At 34.5% G+C, this 22,398-nt stretch overlaps 1 protein-coding gene across 1 annotated transcript in view; it reads left to right on the forward strand.

The window, feature by feature from the left end:
* The window catches only part of LOC105214687 (zinc finger protein 628), a 41,143-nt gene extending 19,046 nt beyond the window's left edge, over nt 1-22,097 (forward strand). The window contains exons 2-5 of the mRNA XM_054227601.1: nt 6,943-7,690; nt 7,864-8,193; nt 8,556-8,737; nt 21,275-22,097. Of these exons, the coding sequence (XP_054083576.1) occupies nt 6,943-7,690; nt 7,864-8,193; nt 8,556-8,737; nt 21,275-21,708 (1,694 nt within the window). The 3' untranslated portion in view covers nt 21,709-22,097. The remainder of the gene's footprint in view (nt 1-6,942; nt 7,691-7,863; nt 8,194-8,555; nt 8,738-21,274) is intronic.
* The last annotated feature ends 301 nt before the right edge of the window (nt 22,098-22,398 follow it).

Consider the following 22,398-nt stretch of genomic DNA (forward strand, 5'->3'; position numbering starts at 1 on the left):
CATTAATGAGAGATTTCAAATTTATAATTTTTTATGGAAAATAATTTTTAGAATTTTTCTCTTTGTAAAAACAAATTTTAAAAACCTTAAGTATTACCTATTTTTTTTTTTTTTTTTGAATTTCATAAATATTTTTGTAAATAATTTTTAATTAATTATTCCATAAAATACTTTTATTGTCTGACTACATACCACTTCGAATTGTTTCTGGAAAAGTTATCATAAATAAATTTTTTATAAAAAAATAATTTCGAAAAAATTAAAAAAAAAATTAAATTTAAAATTAAATATGATTTTTACCAAACTTTATTTAATTTATTAGGGACTTTAAACTGCTACATAATAGTATAACCTTACTTCAGACTTAACCCAAAAGCAATTTTGCTGGGTCACATCGACCCGAGTTTCAGTATTTATTCACTTTGGATGCTTAAGGGGTTATATACAGTTAGAATTTTCAAAAAATCGATTTTTTATATTTATATATTTACATATTTAAGAATACACACAGAAAATTTCATATCGTTCCGGTGAGTATTTTCAAAGTTACAAGCAAATTTGAAAAGGCGTTTCAGAGTGGTTGGAAACACAAGATCCGGTTTCAAAGTCGGTGACCAACATTACTCGAAAACGGCTAGACCGATTAGTCTCAAATTTTAACACGACCTTCTTAAATATATTTTTTCGTACTTAATCGAAGATTTTTTCTCTCCGATAAATATTTTTTTTTTTTTTAACAATTTAATGCCGAAATTTCGGTGAAGAATCGATTTTTTTTTTTGAGAAACCGCCATTTTGTCAAAAAAATTTATTTTGCTTATTCCTTCGATTAATTATTAGATTTAACATTATTTTAACGAAATCTTTTTGGTTTTTTAATTTCAAATGATCCAGTTCCGAGATATAGTGGTCACCGCAAAACGTATTTTTTGAGAGGAGCTCCTGGAGATCAGCTGTAGCTCTTTTTCAAATAAATATTTTTACTAGTACTAAGTCTTAAAATACAGTTAAAAGATACCATAATATGTGTATAAATTTTTGGATCAATAAATTAAAAAGTTTTCTCAGAAAAAATTCTGGAAAATTCACTTTTTTTCGGCCGTCTAACTGTATATAATCCCTTAAAAACTTTCGGAATTTCGAGATAGAACTGTTATTACATAATCTATGAAGGGTCTTTCCTGACTATATTAAAGGTATAGTAGTAATCTCTGCCTAGTTTTATTGACCTTTGTTTTCACAATCAAATTTCTTTTGAACGATCTGAGGTAATTCTATCATTTCTTAACCTTTGAACATGTTGCTTAAGGATTGACAATGCATTTATAACATTTTTTATCTTGATCGGTGTTCATTTTATCACGAACGAATTAATATTTGTTGGTCATTGGGACCAACTTTTACTATTTTCTTCTAATAAGAATGCCAATTATCGTCTTTTAAAGGTTTTGCCACCAAATATGAGTAAAGGAAAAATTAATTATTAGGTTAATATGAAAGAAAACCTTAAATCTGAATCTGAAAAGCTTAATTGTATATGCTTTTTCCCTAATGCGGATTTATTTTACATTTTTCCAAAAAAGTTTCAATGAAGGATTCTAAAAAGTGTGTTTAAAGTTTAAACTACTGAGTAGAAGTTTCATAGAGACAAGTTCGTTTTAACCCATTCTCCCCAATGTACTCGCATGGGTACAGAAAACAAGGTACAGAACACCCATCGATCCCATTATACTCCCTTGTTAAAAAAAAATATTTTTTATGTACCCAAGCGAGTACAATGGGAAGGAATGAGTTTAGGTCAATACATAAGAAAGCTTTCTCACTACTAAAGCCCAAAAGTTTTTCTGTAGATCAAAGTAAATAAAAAGCGATTGGTACCAATAAAAAGGTTAACAGCTACTCCACAATAGTTCATTTAAAATTCAATTTCACTACCAAACTACTACACTCACACTCCTCAAAAAAAGCTGTATAAACCGGAAAAACAGCAGCAATCGCTTTAATGGGAGTGATTTTCTAATTTCCACCTTTTTTTACGACCACCGGATAATAATTATAGGCTTAACACCAAACAGCGCAAACACCCCCACGTTACGAAGTTGAGCAACGCCACAACAATGCAATGCAACAACACTCACGCAGAGAATAATTGCTCAAAATTCAAATGTTAAATGGCACAACGAGGATAATAATAAGGATTGTGGATTTTGTAACCCACACTCGGGCACCCAGTTCCTGCGTTGAGCGATTTTACACCCTAATACGCTTGCAGCAGGCCAAAGTAAATAAAAATGGAAAGAGCTACGAATGAGTCTCCGCATCATCATTATCATCAACAAGCAACAACAATAAACCGCCCCATTTTTGCCAGCTTATGAATGTATTAGAGCATCTTTAATTCGATATATATGTATGTATGTGTGTATGTCTGTATGCTTCAAGCGGCACGCGCCCCGCGGGACCAAGTCATAAATTTGTACGCATTAGACATAGTCTGGCTCGACCTGTCCGAACGCCCTCGATATTTCGCTCACTCCCAGCAGCCGTCGACGACGACGACACTGACTGTCGACATCTGTTCGCCGCACAACCCTCCGGTGATGAGTTGCGTCTATGCTGTGGTTGTTGTTGCTGCTGTGGCTGGTGGTACACTTGTAAGGCGCACGCACGAGGATGTCTGCACTTGATCTCGTGCGGTAGTTGTGGGGTGCTATATGTATACGACAGGTTGTTTGGCTTTATTATGGCAAAAAACATGGTCTAAGTCTAAGTAAAATATAAATATGTTTTTGAATGCGTATTTCTATTGCGGAAATTCAAGTTGCTTTGGCTTAGCTGAAAAATAAATGCTTTTAAGCCGTTTATTATTGCTGTAAATGGTTTGTTAAGTGTTGGAGATTAAGACACTTTAGAGAACTTATGAAAACTTTTGAAAAATTTAGATGAAAATTTACCACAAACATAGAGAGATTTGAAAAGGAAATAATTTAAAACAATAAAAATGAAGAAGAAAGTTCTGCTATAAAAAAAAAAACTAAAATATCTCATTAAAATTAAAATAGATTATTATTCATTTTTAATTAAAACACATGCAGAGTTCTTTGATTTTTTCATCTAAAATCTAAATTTATACAATTTTTTTTTGAAAATTTTTTGTTGAAAATTTTGAAAAAAAATCATTGATCCCGAAAAATTTTGGGACTGTCAATTTTGGATCCTTATATTCAAAATTTCGTATTTTGAAGCTATCATAAGAGTTTTAGTTGTTTTTGTAAACATTCAGACAAGCATCAACGATATAGTACACCCAACAACATCTACCAAACAATTAATCAGTGCTGCCATTAATACCCTTCTCGTTACGAAATTCAATTATCTCCAACATTAAAATAAATCAAATTACATTGCATTAATATTCGTACATTAACCTTTAATAAAGGTATGCAAGAACGCCGCCTCTCGTATTTATAGCCGTCGCACACAAAAAACTGATTATCCCCGCAACAACCCCAATAAAAAAATGTCCGTGTTATATGAATTGCGAGAAAACTAAATTTAAGCTCTGGCTAAGAATCACGACCACGCATAGAGTCACGTTTTGTGAAAAAAAAGTTTATGAGTGTTACCGGTTATATGCTGATGAGCCATTGGGCAGGATAAATGGAGGTTAGAAGATGGCGTTTAGCAATATATAAACGACAAATATACATACATGTGTATATATCCACAAATGTATATAAAGTTATAATTTTATGTAATCTAGACGTTTACTCCAGCATCATCAATACCGTTATAAACACCGATATACCATTTAAAGGAGTATTACGAGTAAAAATTATCGAGTTTGGTCTATAGTTGAATCGCTGTGAGCTTTAAGGGTGTCAACTGATATCTTTTGAGCATTCTTTGGTATTTGTAAATATGTGCTGTCTTATAAACTCCCCCTTTGATTTGCGCTATTAGTGTAGGCAAATCAAATTATGACATTTATCATATTCGCTCTTCGTATAAAAGAGGGTGTTTGGGGTGCAATTAGAATTGAGCAATGAGGTAAACCCCAGATTAATAATAATTTCAAAAATGCTTCATAATAAATAAGTATGAACTTTTATAGCTGAAAATTAAAAACATAAAAAATATGTTAAATCCCACACAGAATTACTATCAACTCTATGTAAAGCCCACTTTTTCCCGAGCTATATCCATAACAAAGGGAGAACACCCAAAATCGAATTCCTAAGCTCATGCGTCCATTTCAAAATAATAATATGTACATGAGATTATTTGTTGTTATTGTTGCTATATCTGTAAAACTGGCGGAGGTTCTAGTTGCGTTCCCAAGAAAAATTATATTATTTCGATGGTGTGATCCTATAAAATAAGAGATCTCAAACATTGGGCTTGAAAGGTTGATGGACGTAGGTCATAAGAGGTCTTAGGTGTTTTGAGACAGCGAGAGCTTTATTTTATGATTTTTATAGAAGCTTAGAAAATTTTGTAAATGGTTTGGAGAACGATACCGAAAAATACCTAAATCTGTTTTATAAAATATGTATTATATATGGGTTATTCATATAAGAGGAAATCCTATACCGTTGATATGTCTCCATAAAATGAATAACCTTAGTAGAAACATGTTAGAGTGTTCTAGAATTGTAATTCGCTAAAATGGCATCATCCTATTATTGGTGGGCCTGTTTTCTAAAATACATTACTGAGTAGATCAGAAAAACTGCCGGATGTTCAGTTTTGGGTAATCCAAGAGAGAATATTGAAAGTATCACTTTGATGATGTGGTCCTTTACGTCCGTTACTCCTATAATCTAATTTATGAATAATGTTTTTCGAAGTTGAAATATAAAGATTTGAGTTGTTTATAAGAAGACGTTCTTAAATGTCTTGTAAATTCGAGATCTCAGAAAGTTCTAAGTGTGAATCATATTTAAACCAGTATGTTTAAGCTTCATTTTCATCGACTAACTTGAAGCATTATTTCTAAGTTATAGTCGAAGAATTTTCACATTGATAGTTTGGCATAATATAAACGTTCTTTGTACTACGCTATATCTGTTATATCGAGACTATTCACTTCAACCCGCCGAGCTTGCTGTATGCGAACACTGTTGGAACACCTTTTAAGGTTAAACTGGTGAGAAAATAATATAGAAATTTAACTAAATTGATCTTAGAAAGCTAGTACAGAATCTTAAGTATAAAATTAAAGCCCTAATTGACGCTTTAAAGCTAGGCTTAGTTGTAATAAGTGGGATTTTATGATGTCAGCCAAGTGGAAGTGTTACTTCTTTCCGAAAATTATACAAAATATATGCATATTATTAAAGATCTGTGCGCCTTAGACATCACAACACGATTATCCTTCCCCTCCTTCGACATAATCCTCTGAACTTCTACATACATCAACACCTTTCCGCTCAAATAATTTATCAATTTCCTATTGTGCAACAATTAGATCGCCACAATTCTGTCTGTGCCTAAAGTTAACATCAATTTTCCACATTCAACACTTCACCCTTTTCACACCGCACAACACACCACGTGTGTGAGTTTGAGTGTGCCTCCATGCAATTGCTTTCTATTTGATTTTCCAAAGCGTTACGAATGCGTTTCATTCTTCTTTTTTTGGTGAAATTACAATTTTAGCGCGACGCGTCATTTCGTCATGCGTACAAATATGCCAGCCGCCCTTCCCGCTCTCGCTGCCATAGACTCGCTCGTTACGTGATTGTCCTTTTGTGTTGGCGGCGTTTTATCCGTACCCCTTTTTTTCCTTGCCTCGCACTTCACCAACACAATGACATTGAAGAACGTGCTATTATTATACGCATATATAAGTTGTTGTTGTTGTTGTAATTTGTTAGCTGTTTATATATCAATGTCACCATGAATGCAAATCGTTTGCAGGCTTATTGCATGCATGTTGTTGTTGCAACAATTTTTGTTGTAGCGCCTTGATGATGTGTTTTGGCTGGGCGTTTGTGTATTTTGTGTTTGGTCATGCTCCATTTACCTCGGCTGTGTGTGGACCGAACAGATGTTCCATTTAAACGCGTTTTATTATTATTATTATTATAGCTATTGTTGTTGTTGCCGTTGTTGTAACTTGCTATTTTCTATGGCGCGCTATATGTAAGCTAGTTGAAGGTATGCTCTGTGACGTCAAGTCAGTGGCTGCTGTGCGTAGTTGATGACTGCCAAGACAGGGTGGGAGGGGCGTTAGGCTGATGATCATGCTGATTTGCCGATTCGTTGCGTCGCCTGTTTGAGTATAACAGTATGTGCGTGCGTGTGTTGTGTGTTGGGCGGTTGATTAGGGTGAATTAATGGTCATGTAAGGTGGATTATGTGATTGAATACGAAAATAATTATGTTTCGAAATTCGATGCCGTCACGGGCAACACACACACACACATTCACATGTATAGGCAAGCATAAAGATTGATTTGTCGTGAATTTAGTGGCGGCGCTTGACAGATGCGCAAGTGCAGGGGAGTGCGGTTAGTGTGAGCCTGTACGCCTGTACAGGTGGACGTCGGTTGGTCTAGATTTTATTTGTTTTAATTTTTTTCTACAATTTCGGCGTGCATAATGTGAAAATAATGTTTTCGGTGATTTATGTCGATTTTATTTGTTGACCATATGTTTGAGGAAGCGAGTTTTATGTTTATTTAGAGAAAAATCTGTAAGCCTAGAGTCTTCGTGGACAAATTTAATGCAATTTCTTGAACAATTTTAAGCTTTGTATATTTATATAAATATCTGAATATTTGACTTTTCTAATGTCAAGAAATAATAACTTTATATATTTGTTACGGATTAATAATTTAGGAATGAAGTTGCACAATTCTTAAATTTTTTTCCTTACATTTTTGCGGAAATATGAATATTTAAAACTTTAACATCATTCTCCCCTTCCCCTTCCAGATGAGCTCGCCTTCAGCATCAATCGTCTGGTGAAATCCGAACACTTGTCCAGTCATCACCCGCCCGCGTTGCTTAGTAGCAGCAACAACAACCCGGCAGCGAAACATGATGAAGACAACAACAACTCCATATGCATATTGAGCAAAAATCAAATACTACAATGGAAATTACAACAACCGCTAAGTGACAGCGGCATCAGCGAACCACGTTCCTACATCGAACACGATATGATTTCAAGATCGCGCAGTCATTCGCGCACCTCATCACAAATCGATCTCGATGACGACAGCAATTGTCGACGTTCGTTGCGTTCGCGTTCGCGTTCACGTTCGAGTTCTGTGGAACTCGAAGTGGATTCACCGCCACCGCCCGCCTTTCATCACCACCACAACAACCGCACCAGTCCGTTGAGTTCACCGCCAACGACCGCAGAGCTTTTAATTAGTTCGAGTCCGAAAAAGTCTGAAATGTTTTCAGTGTCGGCGCTTTTGCGACGCGATGAACCGGCGGCGCATGGTGGTGTGACGGTAGTGCGACCGTTGCAGAAGTCCCCAACAGCGGTGAGTTTACCGGGTGGCATGAATCCCTTCGAGGCGTTTCGCAATGGTTATGTGAGCAGTAGTAGTGGTGGAGGTGGCGCTGCCGGTTACGAGCCGCCATTCTTTCAACGACCACTCTTACCGCCCGCCTTTCCACTCTTCGCCGCCTTTGCGTTGCATCAGGGTCAACAATCTGGCTTAACCTCAGCGTAAGTAGCTCCATTTGGTGTACACATAACTGTTAAACATTAAAATAAAAAAAAAAACTGAACTTAAAACAACAAAAACTTAATTAAAAGCTGCAAAATATTTAATTGCATGCCGGCTCTCAGTTCAAACATATGTAAATTGTTGTCTACTTTCTCTCCTCACGCATACACAGTTACCATCCCGCTTCGCAGGAGGATATCTTTCGTCTGCGCAATCTGATGGTGCCGCTGCAGGCGGGTCAAAATGGCGACACGTCTGGTCTGCCGCCAAATTCCCATCTCGGCCTGCCACATCCACCGCATCTGCATTTCCACCACATGGCCAAATGGCCCGGCCTGCCGCAATTCAGTGACCTTTACTCATGCATGAAGTGCGAAAAGATGTTCTCCACACCGCACGGCCTCGAAGTCCATTCACGACGTACGCATCACGGCAAGAAGCCATACGCTTGTGAACTGTGCAACAAGACTTTCGGACATGAAGTTAGTTTGAGTCAACACAGGTATGTTGTGTCCCAAAAGCCTTTTTAAAACATGTCTCTCTGTGTGTGTGAAAATTTAATGAGCTGACGTAAGCCCGCACAGGACTCTCGGTGTGGTGCACTGTTTAGTGTTACATTGTTTAAATGAATTAATTTGTTAGCCATGTGCAATTAAATTAAAAACCAAATGTAACTGCTCTTCACACATACGCCCACCAATGCAGCGCTGTGACATTTTAATGTGGCTTTTGAAAGTGCTCTTAAGTCAGTGGCTTAAAGGAGCGTAAAGACTTTTAGTTTGCATAAAATAGTTCAGCTTGTTTGACTTCCCATTAACACTTTCCTAATGTTCTTTTTTCCCCTTCTCTCACCCCTGTCTATAGAGCTGTGCACAATGTGGAGAAGGTTTTCGAGTGCAAGCAATGCGGTAAACGTTTCAAACGCTCCAGCACGTTGTCTACACACCTGCTTATACACAGCGATACGCGGCCTTATCCCTGCAGTTATTGTGGCAAACGATTTCATCAAAAGAGTGATATGAAGAAGCACACCTACATACATACAGGTAAGGTTTGACAATTATTTAAATACTTTATTTGTTTGAAGAACTTGTAGGGACTGTCTAAAAATTACAAAAAATTATTATAAGAATTTTAACTAATAAATTGGTATTTCACTTGGCTAATATACTGTGAGTCAAAGGTATGAGACACGGCGGCATCGTAAACTGAAATATTAATGCAAAATAAATACGTTGAAAATGAAATATTTTAAGAATAAAATAGTTAAAAAATGTTTTAGAAAACAGTTCGAGAACTATTGGATGGTAAGAGTCATCTGCATAGTAAGAAGAAGAGCGATCGCAAGAGATTCCCATAAAAGCTCCACGTAACCAAATATTCAAACATTATTATTGTTGTAACAAGTAATGGGTTATAGTTGCTTGCCGGCCATAAATCACCGTTTCAGTTACGTAGGATCGGCTCCTATAGGACTACGGACTACGTATATGTATACGGTGATTTCAGATAATTCTACAGCACCTCTTTTCGGTTGAGCGAATTGTTTAACAGGGAAGCATTGGATAACATGAAAATTACTTTCGAAAGCGAAATCGAAATATTATGGGAAAGTGCTCTTCCGAATATCCGAGTGTCGAATCTTCTTGGTATAATGCCTTAAGCGGTTTGGTAGAAAATGTTATCTGTGTGCGAATCAGTGGGTTCTATAAATAGAGTTGGGGAGTGAGGAGTTGGGCAGTGTGAACCTCAAGTCGAAGTGTTCTAGGTTTTTCATTTAATTATTTTTATTTTTAATAATTAATATTATTATTTTAATATTTTATTATTTATTTGGAGACATCCAAGTTTAGCTCTAGGCACCCGAGTCAATACGACGAGATATAAAAAACATACAAATCGACATTTTTTAACTTGAAAGAATTTGAAAAATCTCATAAGATAGAATGTTTTGGATGGATCAAGATATTAAGCCTTTTCTAAGGTAGGTAAGTTGAGGATGATGAGATCAGATTTAATAATTTCTTGGGTTGTTTGGTTGAAAAAGGAGGCAAAGAGGGTCTGACCGCAAGCAGCCGCACCTATACTATTATTATGCCCATTGTGTTAGCCAGAACTATCCTAATAAGCGTCAACTAAACAACTCAGCCGATTTGACCCTACTTTTCAATTTCCAATTTCTATCCCAATTGCGCTATTTCCATTAGGTTGGGATATTGGGAGCCGTAAAATCATTTCTTAATCGGCTTATAGCTGGGCATTCGCAAAGATAATGTTCTAGCATCTCATCACCCTCCGCGAATGCCATGCATTCTGCCAATTCTACTATTCCAAGATTCAGACGGTGGCCTCTTAGAGGATGTTCCAATACCCGTGGTGTTCCTCTAGCATCTATTGATTTAATCAACGCTTGAGGGACACTCCAGGGCAGTTTAAGTGAACTGATTTTCCGGTTAACTCATCCGCCTGTTCATTTCCTTCATATATGACCGGGCACTCAGATAATATTAACCGTGTTTATTCCTGTTAGTCTATTGCCTGCCTCTTTGCAGGTATGTCAGTTTTTTTACAAAATCCGAGAACTAGCTACATTTAAGAACTTTCCTTATAGATGTTTCAGTTTGTTTTAAATTCTATTTTGTACTGGAAGTATATCCATTGGACTGAATTGTCTCTTTTCCGACCTATATTTAGCTACAAATAACATTTGCGGAAGCTTTTTGTAAAGCTCTGAGCCTTTTTTTCAGTTCATTGTGGTTAGTCTAAACTTTATGGTTTTCATAGTCATTCTACCGGCGGTTCGAGAAATGCTGGAAAAAAGCCGTCGGTATAAAGTCAAGAGTGGTAGATCTTAAATTTTCCCAATGATAGCTGGCAGCTTCAGAACTATGACCGAACTGGGCGCAGGTAGTGGAAGACATTTTTGATTTATTTTTTTCCAAGAGAGAGGGCATATCGGTGTACAAGAAACATTTCTTTTTATTGTACTATTTTTATTATATTTTTTCCTTAGCTTTCTTATGTTAGGTTCTAATACAAATTTATTTTCCCAGCCAAAAGCTCTGCTCCTACGCATTGATATCTATAATAAATTTAAGTAAACAATTTTAAATTTGTGCATAATTTTATATGTAGTTTGGACGATGCAGACATAATCTAATACATATATGTACATTCAAATACATATGTACATACACAGCCATAGTCGACTTCCCCCTAAAAAATGTCTAAACATGCAAAAGCGCTATCGAGAAATGAACGCCATTGCCTTTCTAATCGCACAAAATCATAACGAATAGCTACATATATATGTAGATACTTACACATACATATGTATATTATTGATACATATATGTATATGTATGTATAACTTTTGGTGCTTTTCAACATATTGCCAAACAACCGTACAAATATCAGCGACGACGACGACGACAACAACTATCAATGGCAGAGATAAAAATCAGAGTCGCACTGGAAAATTGTGTCGTGGAATAAAATACAAAAACAAAATGCTTTAAAAATACATACAAAGGCGCACAGTGAGCTTCAACTACCAAATACCAAAACTAAACAGTTTGAGTGACTGCCTCTATAGTGTAGAGAGTGTTGGCCAGTAGTAGTATGCGTGTGTGTCTGTACGCTTTCGCATTGGTATTTATGTAAATATATGTGCCTGCCTAACAGCCGACATGCTGAGCGCGCAATCACAGCCAACCAATGAAAAATTTAGTCAGGGGATTTTGATTTTCTATTTTATTCTTGGAAATTTACGCTCCTGCAGCGCGCACAAAAACACATACATACATGCAAATGTGCATGCATTAGTATGTATGTACGTTAAATGCAGTCGCTCAGTCACTCTCAAACGCGTGCGCGCGCTACAAAAGCAGTAACAGCGGAGCACATGCTGTTGTTGTCACACACACACACACACACACACACACACCGCGCTGTTAGAGAGAGAACACACCCCATTTATGTGTGCTCACAGCAATCACGGCGCGCTCCACTGTATGCACACACATACAGACACAACGGCGGTGTTGAGTTAGCATTGGAGGTGGCGGCGTTGGCACATGCTACTATGCCAGTGCAAAGCAAGAAACCAACAACAATTGCATTGCTAAAGTCAGTGACGACCTCTGGCAGCCATTTCCTGCACATTGAACTAGCGGCAAAAACAATAACAAATCGTTGTTGTGTGGATATATGAAGTTTTGGTGCCTGCGCGTTGGCGCTGCCATTTTGGGTGCTACAACAATAACAAAATGAGCAACAACAAAATAAAGTTCTATTTTTTAGTGTGAGAGTGGAGGGAGTGAGGTTGGCATGCTATTAGTTTGCATTGGTACTGGAAATATTAAAGCTTGCCACGAAGTTTGCGCAAACCCGTCAGGTTTGATGCTGTTGGGGCGCTATCACTACTCTGTACTTACAACAACAACAGAACAGTGTCGTTGCCAACGGAAGTAATGAGAATCGCAACAACAACAAAAACAAGTTGAGCGCCACAAACAGCCAGCAACAACAAGAACAACAGCAAAAATATGAAGACTTCCGTAAATCAGTTTAACAAATGGCAGAGATAATAACTTTAACGCTGCAGCATTTAGCAGCAGCACAAGTGGAGCATGAGTTGGCGGCGTTGTGCCCCACAAAGCGAAACGAACGTGCCAGTGTATTGCAGCAGTGTGAGTGAGTGCGCGCTGGCTCTTGGTTTAGTCTCTATTTGGCCGCCAGACATTTTTATCGTTTTTGTCTTCGATTGCTTGCGATTTTTTGTTTTCCATTTTTTCAAAGTCCATTTCCAATGCTACAACTGCCGTCGGTTACTTGGCAGCGCATGTTGTATGTTTGACTCGTGGATTTGTTGCCATCAGCGCAGGTCATGCATGTATTTACATTCAGATTTAAGTCAGCGCGTTGGTTTTCGTGTTTTTATTTTTTGATTTTTTCAGTAAAGTATTTGCCATATTTTCATGCTTTCTTGACGTTACACTGCGCGCCGCTAGCGATTTTGCTGGTTGTGGCCATTTTGTATACTAAAACACTCACTTCCATATACAAATATGTACGTATATCCAAATATGTTCGTCATCTAAGATGGTTACAAATGCTTATATGGAATTTTCTGATTTCCGTTTACGTACCCACACAGATTTATTTATGACAACCGACTGACTGACTGATTGGGAAAATCAATAACTGCTGGCATTTCTAGTGTTTAGTTGTAGCAGATGTTATATATACAGACATATACAAATTTAAAGGTGTTTGGGTTTACGTGAAGGATAATAAGACATTAAATTTTTTTTAGGTTAGGTTTCGTTTGTTTATAGCAGATTTTTCAGTGATGAGGTGAGTCATTTGGTAAGATAAAACTGCAGGGAAATGGCCAAAATATTTCATTCTTCTGAGTTAATTTATGTTATTTACATTATGGAATCACAGCTCTTTATTTAAGAAGGTTCTTTCTACGCATAATTACAAATTCTTTCAAAGGTCTGTCAAGACTGGTATAAAGAAAGAGCTCAATTTTTCCAAAAGATTACGTAAGCCACAAAAATCAAAATAAGAAATATCATTGCAGATTTGGGTTTAATCACTTTCAGTTAATTCAATCGAAAATTCACCTTTAAAATAACCAGTTCGATCTAATATAATACAATAATGGTATTTAGAAAACAATAAGGGCCATAGTTCTTGACGATTTTACTGGTTTCATAATGACCGTTTGCACGGCAGTCGGTTTTACGTAACCGGTACGGATCCGGATTTATATCCGACCAAGAACCGTCAAATCGGCAGAATTCCTCAAAATTATTTGGGGGAATGCTTTATGCAGTTACAACAACAACAACGGTTTTAATGATCATATATTCACTAAAAATGTATTTAACGTTGATCCATTAAAAGATAGTTTATACCTGTCGTACTAAAATCAAAAAGTCGATTTCAAGTGTTTTTAAACTCAGATTTCATCATCTTCCCAGCTAGTTAATCTAAAGCACTTTCGAGATATGCAACTCCTGGGCTGAATTTTTTAATTATATTTCATCTTTAATCTCATGGCATGTTGGACTCTACAGTAAATCTCATAGTAGTCACGAGTTCTGCCTCCCATTTTCCGTCGGGTACTTGAGTTAAATCGGGACTATCGTTTTCTTATGACTTGTCTATTTAAAGGAATTTTTCAAACAGAGTTAACCTCAATTAGGATTAAATACTATTTAATCAAAAGGATTTCGTTAAGCATTACCTCTTTTCATTTTCTAAATCTATTTTACGAGACTAGCTGTCGGTAGTTTTGTTCTGTCTTTTAATACATATAACATTTGTTCTCATTAGAATCATAGGCTTTCAAGCATTCTCAAGAGAGTTCATTTAAATGAATCACGTACAGTTCCGAAGAAGCTATAAAGTTCTCAAAGATTTTTAAGTTTTTTCGTTTGTAGACTTGTATCTACTAACTACTTTACTCTCTAAATTACTGATTGAGCCTAAATACCTCAAAAATATCAACGAAGTTGACTTCAACAGAAACTCTAACTTGCTTTAAAACCCTCAAATTTAAACGCATTGAAAAAATCTATATCGTTTAGACAATTCTCTATTTATATAACAATGTATGTGTGTACATCTAAACATACCTGCAATGGTGCTGACATTGAATGCGAAGAAGTGGAATCCCATAATGGTATTGCAGAGATGTGATTGCGAAACATTCGACCGTAGGGATGTGCTCTGATTCAACATTAGCAACGGATTCATTGCGCCATGGCAGAGCCAACGCGGCTAACGATTGTAAAAATTTACAAGAAGACGAGTCAAAAGGGGGGAGAAAAAGGCAAATGTTAATGTACTATACACATGCAGAGGTGCTTAGGTAAAGAAATATATATATAGGGAGGTGCTCAAGCTTATGTACACCAAAGAAATGAAAGAAGAAATTGTTTAAAAAGTGCCTGATAGCACGCGCAAGGTAAGGATAGATACGCCGAGGCCAAAATAAAAGCAACAGTGCAATTGGAAATAATCCATAGTATATACATATATATACTAAATATATATAGTAGATCCTTATGTATATATGTATTTTTGCAAACGCAATCACGTGCATATGTCCCTTAGCTTCCAGCTAGATGGAGCCGCTAGGGCCACCTAAACCGGCACACAGCAGCAGCACAAGCAAGGACCTGCTTTTATATATATGTATGTATATATGTGTTTATATACTTTGATACATAGAAATGGGTTTAATGTGGTCCGTACGCTGCGCACGTACGTACTCTATCGGAACAAATAACGTCACGTAGACGCAGAGATTATAGAGCAGCTTTTATTATTTATCACAGAGCATGTGGGATGTGGGGGCAAAATGGAGGAAAACTAACGAAATGCTGCATACAAAAAAATAACATACATACATAGGTATGTATATATATAAATATATATTTCGCCCGTCTGTTGAACTCCAGTATGCGCTTTATAGCCAACTCCAAGCATATCCTTGGAAACTCATAAAAACCAAAGTAAGCAAAGCAGCGTACTCCGAGTATCAGATTGCTTTTCCTATGTAAAAGTGTGTAACCTACTGTATATCCATGCGCTCCTACATATATTGTTAGTAATCCCTTTCCTCCATCACCCACCCACCAGTTTGCTCTGAACAGTTGAACCCTATAGCATTGTAGTAAATAGTGTAGTAAATGAAATCAGAAATTCTGTAAAGCTGAGGAAGAGGATGCACGCAGCATTGCTTGCTGCTGTGTGTGTTGGAGAACGCTTCAAGGATTTTTTATAGCAACACATTGCGGAAATTCTTTTAAATCTTTGCTTCGCTCAAGCTATGAGCAATTTCCTCGTATATTTCATATGTATACAAATGTATATACTTGCTGAAATTTATATAATAGCAGATATCAACATTTACATATATAAAACGCATATGTATATGCGGCTTTGATTACACTCGTATAGCAGGCGCTGATTGTATGCCTTAATAGTGGGCATAGCTGAAAAAGTTCGCATATATTATATATAAATGGTTGTATATGTGTGTATGTACATATATATGAAGTGAAACAAATTTATATTATTATGAACTTTTATATCCTGACCCATTTGAAATTGTTTTTTATCACATAAGCTAAGTACATATACTTATGTATGTACATTCGTATATGTTTTATATATTTATATAAGAGACATTACAGTCACGTTCATTGATATAAGCACACTATTAAACTTTAATAATAAAAAAATAGTGAGATACTATTTGTTTTTTCGTTTGGACTGGATACTTATATATTATATAAAAAATGGTAAGACTTAATAGTAAAAAGTTGAAATTATTTTTCAAATAATATTTATAAATTTCATTTTATTTGTGATCTGGAAAATATTTTTATTATTTATTAAAGACAATTCTACTCGAATAAAATCGAAAAAAATTCCGAATTATTAAGGACAATTCTACTAGAAAAAAAATATATAAGAATTTTTGTATATCGACTATAAAAAAAAATAAATAAAAGAATTAAAATCTTTCAAATAATATTAAGGCAGTAGTCTGCTTTGGAAGCCGAAAAAAGCGTTTTTTAACAAGTTTTTTTTAAAGGGAAGGAAATGATTGCGGTAAACGGAATTTTAAGACGATAGTGTACTATATTTAAGGCTTAAAAAACAATATTTATTATTAAAAAATATTGAAATTTGTTCAAAGTTGTAAGTATTTTTCTGGAGCGCCTGGAGTCTGCACTTGTAAATCAGTGCCGGTGATGGAGGTCGTGCGATGCATCTGAAACAGTCGAACCAATTTTCTTTTAATTTTTATAAGTTTCTTTTCTTTATGAACTAAAAAAATACCGAAGAAGTTATAAAATTCCAAATTTTTTCGAAGATTGAAAAAAAAATTTACTTTTTTAAGAAAAAAATTTACTTTAAGTTGCAAAACAAGTAGTTTAAATAATACTTTTATCCAACTTTTTTAGTTCAAATAGAAGATAATTTAATACTGAAGCTAGATCACTTTGGTTTTTTTTGATCGGACATATATTCTTTTTGCTATCGCCGGCACCGTTTTCTAATACTTGTGAAAATGAAAACTCGAGAAAGCGCGCTTCAAAGGTATGCCTGAGCATTCGCACCTGCTCGATGCTCGGTCACTAAAACTGTTCTAGCCTCGAAAATATGTCGAATTGGCCTCTGGAATTTTAAAGACATATTCTTGGATAGTTTTGGAAGAGATTTAAAACAAAACAAAAAATAGATTTTTTGAAGCCTGTAAAGCAGACTACTGCCTTAAAAAGACTTTAGAAATAAATTCGGTATATAAATATCGTAATGACTAAAAAGTAGACTTACCAAAAAAATAAGGCTTTCGTGCGGTTAAAGTATTTTACATGCACCTGTAAATAAAATAATAATAAAATTAAAAATATGCTTCAATTTGTTTGTCTTTATGGGATCTGTTATATTATAATAATCTAAATATATTGAATATCTAATTCTTATCTAAAATTATATTATGTCAATATAAATTAAAAAATAATTATTTTAAATTTTTTTGGGGTTCTTCGAACAGAAACCGATGACTATATAAATTCATTATTATCTTTAATATTGTAATATTCAAAACCCAATCAAGCCAAAATTTTAACAAAATATTTTCCAGTTTTCAATATGTGAGTTTTTTGAATAAAATTCCATTCCGAGTTATTTTATTCAAGATATTTACCGATAGTTTTTTTTATATATATGTGTTTTTTTTAATTTTTTTAATTCTGAATTAATATTACCAAATGCTATCTTTCGTATTTTTAAACGTATGTGTACCTATTTTAATGACCATAACTGTATACATTACACCAGTATGTATATTACCTACACATATGAAACTACTCTATATATCATAGAACGCCCAACTGTAAGCTTTTCGTCCAGAAAGCAGCAACCATAGCACATATGCGACAATTTTAACGATCCAAATACATATGTACATATATACACACAATACATATCGAACAGTAGTAGTATATAGAACCCATTTGATTTAACAATACTGGTTTATATACCAAAATCATATATGTAGGTTCGTATGCTTGTTCATCTATCCGTTATATCCTGCCACTTGACATCCATTTCATTTTTCTTTTCAATTTCATGCCACTATCCGTTATATCAGAGTTAAGTAAACTTTGGTTTTTACTGGCCAAACAACCAGCTAGTGAGAGCATGTGCGGGTGTGAGGTGGAGCGGAGTGTGAGTGTTATGGTAGAGTGATAAAATCACATTAAATTGATTTAGTCTGTTTTCATTCCCGAAAGACACATTACCGCTTTCAGCAATTCAGTACGAGCGTTGAAAAAACGTACGAAATTCGAAAAGAAAAAAAAACGACAAAAAGATAAACGAAAAATCAAACGAATGAGCCGAGCAGATGAGTTGCGATGATTGAAGTTGTGATTTTTATTTGCAATTTTTGCTTAAAGGGGATAATGTATTGGAGGTTCATAGTATAGGAATATGTGTATATGTGTGTGAGTGTGCTTAAACTGAAAATGGCGGAAATATGGAGACTATTTTTTGTCTGCTTAAGATTTTGGTACAAATTATACTTTTTTTCATAATTTAAAGTCACGACCTAAATATATTCTCTGAACATCAGCCTTTTATCTATGTATTTCAAATATTTTTGTATTGATTCACCGCTAGTAGGGAGTAGATCCAATCTCGACTAGTATCTATATTCCAGTTTTTGTTTTATATAAAATCTTAATGAATTTCGGAAGATTACGTAATAACCTATTTATTATTTCTATTAGGTTAATAAATCTAAAGAGTATTTTTAATTTCGATTGTGGTCTTGGATATCTTTAGTAATACGGAATTCTTCTTCAACTTCAGTGTAAAAAATACCAGATATTACCTATCATACGCCAAATTTCTTTCTCTGCAAAAGCTTTGGGTATCCTTCATCTTTTATATATGTCAAATAGATTTCGATATCCAGAAAATATTAAGCTTCTTAACAAAAGAGACAAGAAATACCATATGTTCGTTATAAAAACAAAAATTCTTAAGTGAAAATGGGAAGAATTCATAACTCTACACATTCTTAGATGAAGTAGCGTAACTTGGTGTTGACTTTTACAGGGAGATTAGAGACATATTCAAGTTCTCATGGAATTACGGAAGTGTCTTTAACTCTACTATGAATATACAATGTAAATATACATTTCTAACTACCGGAAATCATACTCTTTCGTATTCACCATAATAAAAATTAAACGCTCTTTCGAATCGGCAGAACGTTGTGAGTGTCGAATCGAACAAACAACTCACAGAAATAGTAAAAATAAAGATTGATGAAGTATTTTAATACTCTCTTGTACTGAATTCATCGTTTTTGTAAATTTTCCAATCAAATTCTTTCACAAGAGAGCAGCAGAAGTAGTAATAATTTGCTTTTATGATTTCAGTTTTTTTAAACTGTAATAAAAGTAAGGACCTGAAGAAGAAAGCTTTAAGGCGTTATCTACATAAATATTCATCAGTTTGCATACGTGATCGATTTACTTTATTATTTTTACTATTTTTGCAAATCGAACACAAATAAAAAGGAAATCTTATCAACAAAACACATTTTTAGGTTAGGTGTGAGTAGCAGCAGTGTATTCATGCATATATATACATACATATATGTTTGTAGAACGCCACATCATAATTGAAAGTAGTTAAGTTTTATTTATTGCAATAAAATCAGAGTCCATTTACGGCTAATCATAGCGGCGATTTTATTAGAAATGATTAAATCGATTGCGTATAAAGAAATATGAAAATGTAAAAGAGAGAGTGTGTTACCAATGCATAAATATACATACACTTGAGGGGAAATATAACCATATATGTGAATATATATAACATTTATATGAAGATTGGAGTATTTATTAATTAATATAAGAAGCTTGGGTACAATAATGAATATATACATACATATATAACTATAAATTTAAGTATATAAAGATAACGAATTTACTTCCTCAAAATCGAGCTAAGCTTTAAAAACATTTATAAAAGCATTTCATCAAAAAATTTCAACTCAATTCAACGAAAATTTCCAGCTTTAAACACAACGCACTTGATTTCCCCCAACTAAGCTTTCACTCACACTCGCCTTCCCCGACTCAGGCCTTCTCATACGTGTATAAAACCACAAAAACCGCAGATGATCCGCATGTTGAAATTTAAACATCTACAAAAGCTAACGGAAACGATAGCGGTAGTATAGTAAGAAGAAAAATAACAACAACAACAAAAATGAAAATAAAAATCCCCACAACAACCAATATAGGGTGGCTGCATTGCGGCTTGTTGTTGGGGGGTTGCTGCAAATTGGAGCAATGGGTGTCAAACACACACACAACAACACATCTTCTCTTATTCTTCTTCTTATACTCCCACATCGTGTTGGCCGCCATGTCAGTGGGGGTTAATGGCGTTCGGCGTTGGGTGGTTGGCAAGCATGAATTAATGCTTGTACGCTTACTTGAGGCGGCAGTTGAATAAATAGAGCAAAAATGTGAGCGGTTTAAGTTGGTAGACATTTTTATTTGTATTGGTGTGGATGTTGTTGAGTGGAGAGAAATCCCTAGCAATGATACTGAAAAACTGAGATATATCCACTAAAAGTGATACGCACATAAGCGACGGGATTGAGAAGGTTGTGTATGTATGTATGTATAACTGTGTGTGTGTGTGATTTTAGCAGATGTTGTTGTAAAAAATATACATAAAAACCAAAAATCATAAAAGTAAACGCAATGAAAGCGCAAAACGCAAAGCGTAATGGTTGAAAGGTAGCTTAGATATAAAAAACACTTGAAATAAAAATAAAACGCAGAAACTAAAGAAAACCAAAATAAACGAGCAAAAATTTAACGAAATAAAAAATATGTATGTTGGAGCAATGAGCGCTTTCGCGCAGATTTCATGATTTTATCGATTTTTTGCATTCAAAGCAATTTGATGTCTGAGATTTTGCACGCGTCTGCTACAGAAGTGATGGTTTAGTGGAATGTTTTAGTCATATACATATGTATATACAAATGTATTTATTTTTAAGGAGTTTTTGTGCTTAAAAATGGTTTGAGGAACAAAGTGGCATTGAAATGATGATAGTAATAATTGCAATTGAAAAAAATATTTTATATAAAATTATTAAATTTTGTTTTTAAAAATTATAAAATTTGAAAATTTTTAAATATGAGGTTTGAAGTTATTTTTAAAATATTTACAAATTTTTTTTTTATTTTTTTATTTTAATTTTTTTTTAACAAAATTTTTTTCAAAAAAAAATGTATGAAAAATATTATAAAACTGAATTAGACAAGTATGAAATTAAATTTTTCGTTTTTAAAACCTAATTCTAGTGATGAAATTATCTATAAAAAATACGCTTTCTAAATATAGTATTTCTTAAAATTAAGAATTTCAAAATTCTCTATCTGATATATAAAATATTAATAACTTTAACTAAAACACAAAACATTAATAAAAATTCCTTCTTCTTCTTTTTCCAGGCGAAAAACCCCACAAATGTACGGTCTGCGGCAAGGCGTTCAGCCAAAGTTCGAACCTCATCACACACTCACGCAAACACACCGGCTACAAGCCGTTTGCCTGCAAACTCTGTCACAAATCATTCCAACGCAAAGTCGATCTGCGTCGCCACAAAGAGACGCAACACACCGATCTACGACCGCTGATCGAACGCAATCTCGGCGGCAAAGTGGAGTTCATGGCGGCAGCAGCTGCGGCGGCAGCGCAGCAAATGGGACAACACGATGGACTGGCGCCCACAATGGGTGGTGCGCATAGTCACAGTGGTGGTGGTCCGCCCTCCAACGGCATGAGCTCTGCGGCCGCAGCAGCAGCGGCGGCGGCGGCAGCTGCATCGTCCATCAATACGCAATTGGCGTCGATGAATTGCCAAAAAGTGTCGTTGTTGGTATAACAGGCACAATAACAAAGACAACAATTGCAATTGCAACAACAACATGAGAGATTAATGGAGCAGCAGCTGCGTATGCAGCAAGAATGTCTGCAAGTCGATTAGACGAGACGGAGAGTGGGAGGGTAAATTATAAGAAAATAATTGACAACAACAACGATTATGTGCAATAAAATGTAAAAATTTATGAACAGTTATTCAAAATTTTTGTGCAAAAAGAAGAGTTCAAGAATAGGGGTATGTCAAAATTTCCATGTACAGTTAATATTTGTATTATATAATGTATTACTTTGAAATTTCCAGTGTTGCCAAAGCAAAGCGTTAACGTTCTGCGCTTATTTTTTATATAATTTAGTGTGTAAAAATAAGTTTTTAAGTGTTTAAAAGAGAGAACAAATTAGGTTGAATTGAGAAAAAATAAAGAAAATATGAAATAAAATAAAATAAAATAAAATAAAATAAAATAAAATAAAATAAAATAAAATAAAATAAAATAAAATAAAATAAAATAAAATAAAATAAAATAAAATAAAATAAAATAAAATAAAATAAAATAAAATAAAATAAAATAAAATAAAATAAAATAAAATAAAATAAAATAAAATAAAATCGAATAAATAAAATAAAATAAAGTAAAATAAAATAAAATACAATAAATTACAATAAAATAAATTAAAATAAAATAAAATAAAA

This window comes from Zeugodacus cucurbitae, chromosome 3 (genome assembly GCF_028554725.1).
Source record: "Zeugodacus cucurbitae isolate PBARC_wt_2022May chromosome 3, idZeuCucr1.2, whole genome shotgun sequence".
Lineage (NCBI taxonomy): Eukaryota > Metazoa > Arthropoda > Insecta > Diptera > Tephritidae > Zeugodacus > Zeugodacus cucurbitae.